At 39.8% G+C, this 11,900-nt stretch overlaps 1 protein-coding gene across 1 annotated transcript; it reads right to left on the bottom strand.

Annotated features, from left to right (window-relative positions):
- Nucleotides 1–2,326: 2,326 nt before the first annotated feature.
- prim1 (DNA primase subunit 1) lies at nt 2,327–8,706 on the bottom strand. The gene is made up of 13 exons (XM_061767964.1): nt 8,424–8,706; nt 8,066–8,223; nt 7,887–7,993; nt 7,719–7,792; nt 7,499–7,635; nt 7,289–7,347; nt 7,093–7,204; nt 6,914–7,003; nt 6,709–6,841; nt 6,559–6,628; nt 3,273–3,364; nt 2,570–2,668; nt 2,327–2,496 (listed from the first exon to the last, which is right to left on the bottom strand). The coding sequence occupies exons 1-13, from the start codon at nt 8,545–8,547 to the stop codon at nt 2,477–2,479; spliced, it is 1,275 nt and encodes a 424-aa protein (XP_061623948.1). The 5' UTR covers nt 8,548–8,706; the 3' UTR covers nt 2,327–2,476.
- Nucleotides 8,707–11,900: the final 3,194 nt, after the last annotated feature.

The raw sequence follows: 11,900 nt of genomic DNA on the forward strand, positions 1-11,900 counted from the left end.
GTTTTTCTTCAGATGGAACTGGAGCCTCTGAGGAGCTGGGCTCAATTCCCGGCCTCGCCTGTGTGGAGTTTGCATGTTCTCCCCGTGCCTGCGTGGGTTTTCTCCGGGCACTCCGTTTCCTCCCACATCCCAAAAACATGCATGAATTGAAGACTCTAAATTGCCCGTAGGTGTGAATGTGAGTGCGAATGGTTGTTTGTTTGTATGTGCCCTGGGATTGGCTGGCAACCAGTTCAGGGTGTACCCCACCTCCTGCCCGATGTTAGCTGGGATAGGCTCCATCATGCCCGCGACCCCAGTGAGGAGAAGTAGCTCAGAAAATGGATGGATGGAACTGGAGCCTCCCTTACGCTGACGTCACACATCGCTCGATAACCCACAATGCTCAGTCTCCGGCCACCATTACTTGGGGTATGTCGGGGCCAAGATTCAAGCCAGAGGTGGTCCTGGACCAAATGGCACCCTGTGCAATGACCATAAATTCACATTTACCCATATCAGAAACAGCATTATCATTCAAAGTCATCTACGCTTTCTGATTATGTCTCATCTCAATACTAAGGTTCATGTTGAATGTAAAGGTTATATTGACACCCTAGAAACTGTTGTAAGGACAAGCGGTCGCAAATTAGTCGGAGGGAAAGCTTGTACTGAAGGCAGGGTACAGTACGTGTGGCTTCACTTTTGCACAACCAATATTGTCTCAGATTATCGCACTACTCGTCACTTTAAACCGCATAACACTCCTTGAAGTCTCAGCGCCCTTTGCACAATGGTCATTGCACCGGACTATTGCAATATTAGTCATTCGAACTGCTCTAAGTGCTAGAGGACTATGCATCTTTTTGCACAATTGTTTTTTGTCAATGTCTTTATGTCTCCAAAGTGTTCTGTAAATTGACTGTCTGTTGTACTAGAGCGGCTCCAACTACCGGAGACAAATTCCTTGTGTGTTTTGGACATACTTGGCAAATAAAGATTATTCTGATTCTGACATTCACGGTCAATCGGCTTACGCAATTCTTTACGCCCGCGCGTCACTGACCCGCACGGTCTAGAACGGAGGAAACAAAAACAATTCTCCAAAGTAAACCGCGCGTGCTGCCTCACGTTACATGGCCACAACGAGACTAAAGAACTAAGTACTAGTTGGTCCGGCTCCTGTGGGAGACCAAGTGCTGGCCACATGCAGCTGTACAGCGAGCCGCCCCTCAGGGCCAACACCGCCGCCGTGGAGGGACCGTAGTTAGAAGCTGGCAGGCACGCCTGGTGAGACTAGCGTGAGGAGACGGGCGTCCATGTCCACCACTGCCATGGCTCTGTGGACCACAAATCCCAGTGTGGGCTTGTTCCATACAACCTGAGATGGCTGGTTTACGGTCAGTAGAATGTCAAACTAGTCGACATATTTATAATAGTAGATCATATTTAGAAATAACCTTCGCTTGGTACTGTGGTTTACAATGATTGCCAGTGTCACAAAGGATTTCTCTCCGACCAATTGGAGCAGCCGTAAACAGCACAATTGTTTACCATTATTACAGACACAATGGTGACAAGTATTGACTACTGGCCTCAGCTCCCTCAGTGCATTTACAATCAGTCGATGGCACAAAATGTATTGTTTGTTTACAAATGCATATCCCCTCAGACATGGTGGCCGTTGCACACAGCACAAAAAGATGATGTTAAGTCTCCTATAGTCAAGGAGCAGAGAATTATTACAGTTCCAAATACCAGTGTTCGTAAAAAATCTTCAGGCTTCTGCTAGGAGGGGGGGCGCACCAGGAAGGTTGACACTGATTTAAAATTTGTTTGAATGTGACTGAGGAATTCCGCGTGTGCACACTTGTTACATTATCTCAGTTGTTTTTTTCCATCTTCCCTGTCGAAAAGGTTTTAACAATTAAGTAGTACCAGTTTAGGTTACAAAAATGGTGGAAAAAGTTGTGGTCTAATTTTTCTGTATCACAAAAACCTGGCATTTGAACAGCAGTGTGTGCAATTTTTGTATCCACTGTATATACTGTAGGTAATAAGAAGTAGCGGCGCCTAAGTATTGATTAATCTAATGATGATTTCAATCTACCACTCACTTTATGGGTGTCTATACTTCATCTCAGATAACTTCAAATAATTTGAGAATTTTTAGCAGCTAAGATGCAATCATGTTTAAGCTTTCATGTGTAAAATGTGTAGGCTTCAAATAGCCTGCCCCTGCAGATCGTTTGCCATATCCCTCCAACGTTTTCAACAGATATCAGATGGATAGCATGTATTTTTACAAACACCTGTACAACAGAAAAGTAGAAATCAAGCTACATAATGGGCCTCAAGAAAACAATTAAGGTTTAATCAGGAATGTGGGTGTATAGAGTACAGTTAAAGATATCAAAGCAGAATAATTAAGTCATCGTTTATCAGAGAATTGGCAACATCATAGAAGCTGCAAATGAAGATGGTTTGCATCATCAGCTCAAAATTCCTTTTGAAGATCTGAAAAATAATGTATGACTTTAATACAATATTAAACACCAACATCTCTTTATTTTACAAAAATGAAACATACCACTCTTTCTGAGAAGTTCTCCTTTCCACGACTGAGAGACTCCATCTAAAAATGTATCAAAATACTTGACATATTTTGCCAGACTGGTTCTTTTATAATCTGTGAAAACATGGAAGTGTGCCATCATTTGGTGTCTCAAAGGAAGTAAGAACTGAGCAACTCCAGTTTTGACATTGATCGACAAGGAATGGAAGGATTATATTGTCTTTCATCGACTGGGTAAAACTACTTTTAGATTTCTATTAGATGTCAGAAAATACAAATATGGAAAATGTGTTTCCCCACATATTTAAAGAGCAATCTTTTAGACAACCTAACATTCTTTGTAACTTAAAAAAAAGAAGAAACAGAATTATTAAAAAAAAATTCACACAATCAACAGTATTCTTAATGTTCAATTAATCGACTAATTATTTTGCCCACCCTGCTAATTATTTCGACACAAATAGTCTGTTATGTTTAATCTTTTAATACATCTGTGCAAATCAGATTACACACCTGATTGTAATAAAGTAATAATTTGCATCAACATTTAAGCTCTGCTAATACTGATTTCCAAAATGAGTGACTGGTATCAGTTTGTATCCAAAATGGGGTAAGCAAATGTGTGGTTGAGTTCCACATATCTTCACTTTGTCCACAAAACACTGAATGACCCAAGGAAAAAGAAAAAAAAACCGAGTGCTTTTTTTACTTATATCACCTCTGATCTTTCGTTTCTCAGCAGTTTCTTCTTCATTTTCATCCTGTTCCTCCTCACCCACCTTGGCATGATCCAACTCACTGCAGATCAAACTACGAAGAGATTTAAACATCAACACCATAATTAATGATGACCATCTTAATGTTTTGGCCGAAAATGGCCCAAAAGGGGATTTTTGGTCTTGGACCTAACGACTTTTGTCACCGAAATACAACGTAATGTTTCGGCCGAAAATAGCCCAAATGAGCATTTTTGGTTTTGGACCTAACGACTTTTGTCACCGAAATACAACGGCCAAAACAAGATGTTGTTATGATACAAGAAAAACCGCGGCCAGCACACAGTCATGTACAGTATATAATATATATACAGTATAATACACAGACTCAAATATTATATATTTCTATTTAATTATATAACCACTAACCCTACCTCTCACCCATCTTTAAATTTTAATTAAAAACATAACCCTTTAACTCAGTTTTTTATTTTTATATCATTTGACCTTCCAAATCTATTTATTAAACAACATAACAAACAACAGTATTTTTTATTCATAACAAAAAATTTTTAATTCATCCTCACTTCCCCATTTTTACACTAAACCACATATATATCTTTAATATTTTTACATCTATTTCATTATCCCTAACCAAACATATTTCATTATTACCCCCATCCATATCACTAATTAATTTCACAAAAACATTTATTAAATCATTTTAAATTTAATATTTCCTTTTTTATCCATGATTTTTATACACTTCTTGCCTTACTATTATGCAACACTCATAATTTCTAGTTCCTTTTAAAAACTTTCCTTTACCAATATCAAATTAAATAATTGAATTATTCTCACTTGCTTCCTATGGGCTTAGGGACTATTGGACGACGTCCATAATATCATCAAAAGGTTCAGAGAATAGGGAGAGAAATCACTGCATGTAAGCGGCAAGGCCGAAAACCAACATTAAATGCCTGTGACCTTCGATCCCTCAGGTGGCACTGCATCAAAAACCGACATCAATGTGTAAAGGATATCACCACATGGGCTCAGGAAAACTTCAGAAAACCAATGTCAGTAAATACAGTTCGGCGCTATGTCCGCAAGTGCAACTTGAAACTCTACTATGCAAAGCAAAAGCCATTTATCAACAAACGCCGCCGGCTTCTCTGGGCCCGAGCTCATCTAAAATGGACTGATGCAAAGTGGAGAAGTACTCTGTGGCCCTACGAGTCCACATTTCAAATTTTGGGGGGAAATTGTGGACTTCATGTCCTCCGGGCCAAAGAGGAAAAGAACCATACGGACTGTTATGGACGCAAAGTTCAAAAGTCAGCATCTGTGATGGTATGGGACTGTGTTAATGCCAATGGCATTGGTAACTTACACATCTGTAAAGGCACCATTAATGCTGAAAGGTACATACAGGTTTTGGAGAAACATGCTGCCATCCAAGCAACGTCTTTTTCATGGACGCCCCTGCTTATTTCAGCAAGACAATGCCAAACCACATTCTGCACATGTTATAACAGGCTTCGTAGTAAAAGAGTGCAGGTACTAGACTGGCCTGCCTGCACCTGTCTCCCATTGAAAATGTGTGACGCATTATGAAGTGTAAAATACGACAACGGAGATCCCAGACTGTTGAACAGCTGAAGCTGTACATCAAGCAAGAATGGGACAGAATTCTACCTACAGAGCTTCAACAATTAGTGTCCTCAGTTCCCAAACGTTTATTGAATGTTGTTAAAAGAAAAGGTGCTGTAACACAGTGGTAAACATGACCCTGTCCCAGCTTTTTTGGAACGTGTTGCAGCCATAAAATTCTAAGTCAATGATTATTTTTTTGTTTATCAGTTTATTTTTGAAAGGGGACAATGCAATTTCATAAAACACATGAAGTACACATGGTTAAAAAAGCCAGAATTAGCCAGAAGGCTAGTGTTCATTTATTATTGTTATTATCAGTTTGAACATTAAATATCTTGTCTTTGTAGTGTATTCAATTAAATATAGGTCGAACATGATTTGCAAATCATTGTATTCTGTTTTTATTTATGTTTAACACAACGTCCGAACTTCATTGGAATTGGGGTTGTATATATATATATATTCACACAGAAACAAGTTTTATCTTCTTTTTAGCTCTAAATTTGATGATACACCACACATTAAACTGCTCAAAATGTGTATTGGCCCAATTCAGGCAACGTAATCATCATAAAGAATAATGAAAAAAAAAAAAAACCTAAAAGGAATGGGTTTTTTAACATAATACTGTGGAACCTCGATAGAACGGACTAATAGGGGCGGAGGGTCATCCGATATAGCTGATGGTCCGTTACATTGAAGCATTTTTGAGGCCATATGAACCCCTATTAATGTACAGTACATAATTGTTTTGTAGGGTTTTTTTCGTCGCCTAAAACACACAGTAAAGTAAAAAATTATTGTAAATAACTATAACAAAAGGTTGAAAACGTTTGAAAGTTTCACATTTTATCCAGTTATTTTTTTTTTTTGTCCTTTCGGCTGTTTGGTCAAGCAAAAAGGAAGATCTGTATCCTTTTTATGCCGCAACAGTTATACTGTGTCACAGTGGACTTTCTAAACTGCCACTGTTGTGTCTTTGTATTCTGATAGATATTTATTGAGAATTACAGTCATTCAGTCGAACAGAACAAAGTTTTTAAAGGGGAGTGACAGAAAAAACAAAAAGGAGAGAGAGTGAAAAGGTAACTAAATAAAATAGGAAAAGAAGACAAAAGACAAAGCACTAGCTGTAAACAATGAGGAAAGTAAAGCATTATAAACCTGGTACAATGACACGATGGATTTGAATGTTGTATGGGGCAGTAGTGCTTTACTGAGGGAAGGACAGGACAATATAGAACAGGACAGGGGCACCTTGGGCCTGAGGAGCGACAGGGGGTGGGGGGCACAGACCTCCACCAGCAGCCTGAACGGGGGACGAAGGCGGACCCCAGCTGGCACCACCCCAGCACCCGCGGAACATGGCCAATCCACCACCAATGCACGCCGAGAGGCCTTCCAGGTAATCCCCCCCGCTCCCCCCACCGCCCTCTGCAAGTCCCTGGTTGGCAGCTCTACAATCATAGCCATAAATGCAATTTTATCAATAATAGTAATTTATTTCCTTTCTGGCCTTGGGTTCCTAATTTTTGGTTTTCAGTTCCAGTCAAGAATTTTCTTTTTGGTGAATGACTAACCATAACATATCAATAATGGACACACAACACGAGATATGAAATTGTTGCTTACCTGATTGTGGGTACGTTGAAGGGATCAAACATATCCAATTCTGTGAGGTCCATGGGAACAGAGATGCGCCCTGATCGTAGTTGAAAAAGAGACTTCGTCACATTGAGAAAACTCATCATTACGAGAGGAAACCTCCCACATCTACTGTACCTGTTTTAGGATGGACACTGAAGGGGCTCTTTAGCAAATGGTTCACCCCTTTACTGACATTCACATCGAGTCGTGGGTAACAATACTGCAACATGATTTCTTTCTCAAAGTGCTGGCCCTTCTTGGCAGCCACCTAGGAAGAAAAAGCATGTCATTAATGTTATGAAGAAAAGTGCAATTATTTAACACAAAGAGAATCACCAACCTGTTTCCTACTGGCTTGTTCAATGATGAGTTGCCATCTATTCTCCGGGTTCCTCTCATTTTTGAAGTCTTGCTGTAACTCTTTTCGAACATGTAGACCCGAGTTAAGGATCAGTCATTTTCACATGTAACGATGGGGGGGAAAAAAGGTACAGATTTGACACACACGGTGAAAAGGATATCTTCAGGCACGAGGGCCAGCACTTGTTCTACAGACTCCTTGCGGCCCAATATGTCCTGTTCCTGCAGTGCATATGTGGAAAAGTATCTCTCAACCACTGTCAGAGATTCTCTGTTGAAAGTAAAAATATAGACTCAGATGGGGAAAAAAGGTTTAATTGAGATAGGGGCAAATATCAAAACAGCATATTCATACCTAATAAAGGGATGAATTGGCTCCGTCAGCACCACTTTCTTTACAGTCTCCTCACCACCCTGTGAAATTACAAAACCGACATAAAAATTGACTTAAATTTTAGAATGAGTCTCACATAATTACCAAATCTTGAACTCAGGCAGCTTCAACTTCTCGTCAATATATCTTGCAGATTGCAGTATGTTTTAATATGAGTTACAACGCTGTTACCTTGACCAAACTGAGGTATTCTGCCACTGCGGATCGAGCAGATACCGAAAGCGTCCTGGCAACTTCATCACACACCCAACAATGAACCCCTCTTCTGCCAGAATAGACCCACAGGAGGTGCTGGAAGCCAAAGTCCTCTAGAATATTGCATACAACAATTATTAAATCAAAGTCAATATTCTTCAATGATATTTAAGCATATTAACAAACAATGACATACCTCGAAGAGCTCGGTCCAGGATTCGTATTGCGATGATCATCAAAGTCCAGCACTTGGAACAAATGTCTGCAGCACTGTAATCAAAGTTTGTGTGGTGGTAGCGATGGTCAGTCAGGACGACTCAAACCATAACCAACGGGAGTAAAATACATCGAATGATCCGATGACCTGCAACAGCTTCTGACGTCATCATAATCGGTCATGTCAATATCAAAAACCAGCTCCTTCTCCAGAGCTTGGAAGGTTCCAGACTTCACCGTGTTATGCTGACTGGGCTGTGAACAAAAATCAAAGACAACAAATGTTAAAACGGAGTGACACTGACCTGCAGGCTTGTGCTGTCATACTCGGTGACTATAGACCGCTCCAATGTCAACTTTGTAAGGGTTCATCTTCTGGATTTCCTTCTCCAGTTCGTTCTGCGTGGTAAAAGACTGGTAGCGGACGTAGATGTCTTCTTTGAGGGTGAAGGAGAACTCGCGGTTCTGAAAATAGTTTTTCTGCACTGATTTTGCAGATGAGGAAGAAAATACATAAAAGGTGCCATTTCATCCGACAAGATAAGCCTTTACATGATCATCAACAGGCAAGTACAAACAAACAAACACACACACACAGAGAGAGAGAGAGAGAGAATGAGAGAGAGAGAGAGAGAGAGAGAGAGAGAGAGAGAGAGAGAGAGAAAAAGGCTACATGAGCACTCACCTCCTCCATAGTTGAGCCAGCGGTAGTACTGTGAAAAAGGAAAAAGTCGTCGGTAGTAAAGCGGCAGTAAATCCGGTAGACTCGCTGGGTCATAATTTAATGATGATGATGACGCTGACGGCATTTCGTTATATATTCAGGACACTAATAGCGCCGTTAAATTGCGATGAACGTATCAGATTGACTAGTTACACTCCAAGTCCACGCAGGTTAACAACTACTCGGTGTGTTGTTTTGCGACGAACACAGCGCGGGAAAATGGTTCAGTGCCGCACAAGAGCCAATGACAATAGGGTTGACTCATGACGTAACCGGAAGTCGGAAATGCGTGCTTGCGACATCGATGTAAATTCTAACAGAATTGAAGGTACAACTTAACCATGTTATTACAAGCCTACTATAAATATATTTGAAATGCTACCTTTTTGCTTTGAGATAGACGAAGTTTGTTATGTAAAAGAGGTACCAAAGTGCACTATGGGTAGAGGAAGCTTTTGGTTTATGGGACATGTAGTACCACCAGGCAGCCTGTAGTATAGACAATGAAATTATTTAAGATCACTGTATACGACGTAATATACAATAGAATGAAACTAATTTACTTTAATATATTTTTCAAAGTCTAACGAGAAACACCCAGGTTGTAGATGTATGTTGAGCTTTAAATACGGGACCATTCCATGTACAATTAATGTTGTCCACCTAAGGAGGGCAGTAGAGGCCCATTTATTAAATGATTTCTTGGGTTGAGATGGCCCACTACAACAATTTATCACTGGATAAATGTACTGATAGTCTCATACTTAATACAGAATGCATAATTGAAAATTAAATAGAGAAGTATTTGAAACGAAAAAGAAAATAAAAGAGCTGGAAAAACAGGGGTAGCTAAATGTCCTCAATTAAATGTCACATGTATTTTCAACCCAGGATGCGGGGTCCAGATGGGAAGTGAAAGGAAATATGAACGCTTTTTTTGCCTGAACTAAATAAATATATCCAAAACAAAGAGAATACAGCAGGAGAGATGCACCTCTGTCAAACTGCTATGCTTAAAGTTGCAATAATAACAGCTTACTATTCACATGGTCGCACTATTGCCTTTGTCAAACCCCTTTAAATTCAGAGTCAAATGTACTCCTTTTTTTCATTCTCTATTTATATTAGATAAGGAATGTGAGGATTGCTTCTTCTTCTGGTGCAATGTATACTGTAGAATGGAAAAAAGGGGGGGTTATATAAAATGAATTATTCATGCAAATTACCTAGCATTGTTCCTGCTCAGGAAGGTTCAAATTTGCATGACAGTATCTTTTCAAGCTTTCGCTTGAATAATGTAAACGTATTTGGCTCCATGGCTGAAGGATGTGGTGACTTTTTGAGTGAGAAATTATCTGAATTTGGCCATTTGTCTGTTGTTAATCATATGTTAACAACTGGAAACACTATTAATAAAACATGACCTCTGAAATGTGAGTCATTTTCTTTATTTGAACTCATCATGCATGTAGATAGGTGCAGTGGACAGTCTCACACACACACACACGCACGCACGCACGCACGCACAAACACGGTTCCAGACAAAAGTATATGACCATGACAACAGAATAAGGTGGTAAGGTTTGCCCTAAATTAACAGCATTAGTAATTATTCATATACTTATACATTTTCTGGAACCAGTATGTCGAATTGATTAAACCAAGATAAAATGTTTAATGCTAAACTATAAATATTATTGTCATCCATTATTTTTTTTCTTTCAATTTAGGGTTTTTCCCCCAAAAATGGGAAATGCCAAATTGTAGTTATTTGCATACGTTCCTGAACAGAAACAGGTTTTAGTGGTTCGATATTATGCTTGATTACTTTCTGACTTCTTACAGAAGCCCACTGAGCCAACTCAAATTTAGTTCAGGAAAAAAATGCATTCATTAGAAAATTCCTTGTTGCTGTTCAAAAGCGGCACGAGCTCACTTAAATAAAAAAAAAAGACCACATAAAAGCACTTCATGATGCTTGAGGGTCTCTTTATGACACGTGGTCTCATAAATTTCTTAAGCACTGAACATGTGTAAATGCGAGCATTTTATAAAGCATGTTAGGCAGGACAAGGTACCACTCAGTTGTGTTTGATAAATGTAGGTTATATACTGTCATCAGCTACGGAGCAAGTTGACTATGCAGCACAGTCAGTCAACGTACTGACACACGTGTTTAAGGGGCAATTATGAAGTCTCTGGCTGACCCAAGTATGTCACATAGGCTCAGACTGCTGTGGCCCTTAATTGGCAAAACATTGGTGACTTGCAGGTTGCATGTCTTCTCTCTATATGTATACAGTGAAAAAATAGAATTAGAATGAACAATACACTATGTCAGTACCTCATTTCTCACAGCGCCAAGTAGCATGAGATTGATGTCAACCTTTCACAGATGCCCTATATACATGAATGGCACCAAAAAGCCAACGGCCTCTGTGACAGCTGAACGCTCATTGCAAATAATGTTGAGCTCAACTCATCGTGCTCTACTTTCTCAAAATGGTTATCGCTTTAATTTTCTCTAATAGTCTACTTCAGATTGATGGAGCCATCTGTCATCTATTTGGGGTTAGCAAGACAGCACTAGGCCTCGTTTGCCCTATTTGAGCAGCAGTCACATTGTACTTGTTTTATAATCACATGGCATCAGGTCACCGATATGACAATTGGGAAACATCCAACATCCAATTCTACACAACGACACAAATTAAGCAGTGCAAATTTGGTCCTTACATGAACCGCAGCCTCTGACCTTTGAACGGAAGTACAACAAGGCTTTGGGTGTCATAAAACGAAACCATTTGTTAGTATGCTACCTGCCCCTGTCCGGCCACAGTGCAGTGAAACAGTTGTATGTTTCACTGTATTTTGTCTCGCTCTTGGAACTGATATTGTGTTCATTTGTATAGTTAGTTTCAGAGTGTTTGATGACTGCACACAGTGCCTGATGGTACCATGGTGCAAATAAAGTGAAGCACCCATCTGACAACGGCTCGCCTATTTTCATTGAGCTGTCGGAGATTACAATTCGATCAAGATGTCATTGGCATGTGTGTATCCCACTTAAAATGTTAATTCGCTTGTGAACTTGAAATCAGTCAGGTATGATTTGTGTTATCTTTTGCTCAGTGCTGTTGGAAGAGAAACTGGAACACAAACAGTACATGTACATGTGTGTGAATTCAGGCAACATGTTCTGAATTTAAAAAAGGTGGTCCCATGAAATAGGAGTTACAGAACATGCCGCTTTAAAATGTTTCACTCAAGCACTTCATTGGACGCAACCTGCCTATAGTTTTCTTCATGTTAGATCTAATGGATTGATGAATGTGGAAATCCTGACCCTGAACAATGGGAGAGTCGATAAATCTCATGCCCGACGCTCCTCCTGCTCGCGCTTTGCGCCCATTGGCTGGCGTCACAATATAAAAGTCC

The sequence above is a fragment of the Phyllopteryx taeniolatus genome, chromosome 1 (genome assembly GCF_024500385.1).
Source record: "Phyllopteryx taeniolatus isolate TA_2022b chromosome 1, UOR_Ptae_1.2, whole genome shotgun sequence".
Lineage (NCBI taxonomy): Eukaryota > Metazoa > Chordata > Actinopteri > Syngnathiformes > Syngnathidae > Phyllopteryx > Phyllopteryx taeniolatus.

What these genes read in the sequence shown, in the direction of transcription:
- prim1 (XM_061767964.1), bottom strand. Translation starts at nt 8,547, where the DNA reads ATGCCGTCAGCGTCATCATCATCATTAAATTATGACCCAGCGAGTCTA. An exon ending in AATACCTCAGTTTGGTCAAG is followed by an intron (nt 7,348 to 7,498) that starts GTAACAGCGTTG and finishes GTAATTTCACAG; the next exon opens with GGTGGTGAGGAGACTGTAAA. An exon ending in CCAATTCATCCCTTTATTAG is followed by an intron (nt 7,205 to 7,288) that starts GTATGAATATGC and finishes TACTTTCAACAG; the next exon opens with AGAATCTCTGACAGTGGTTG.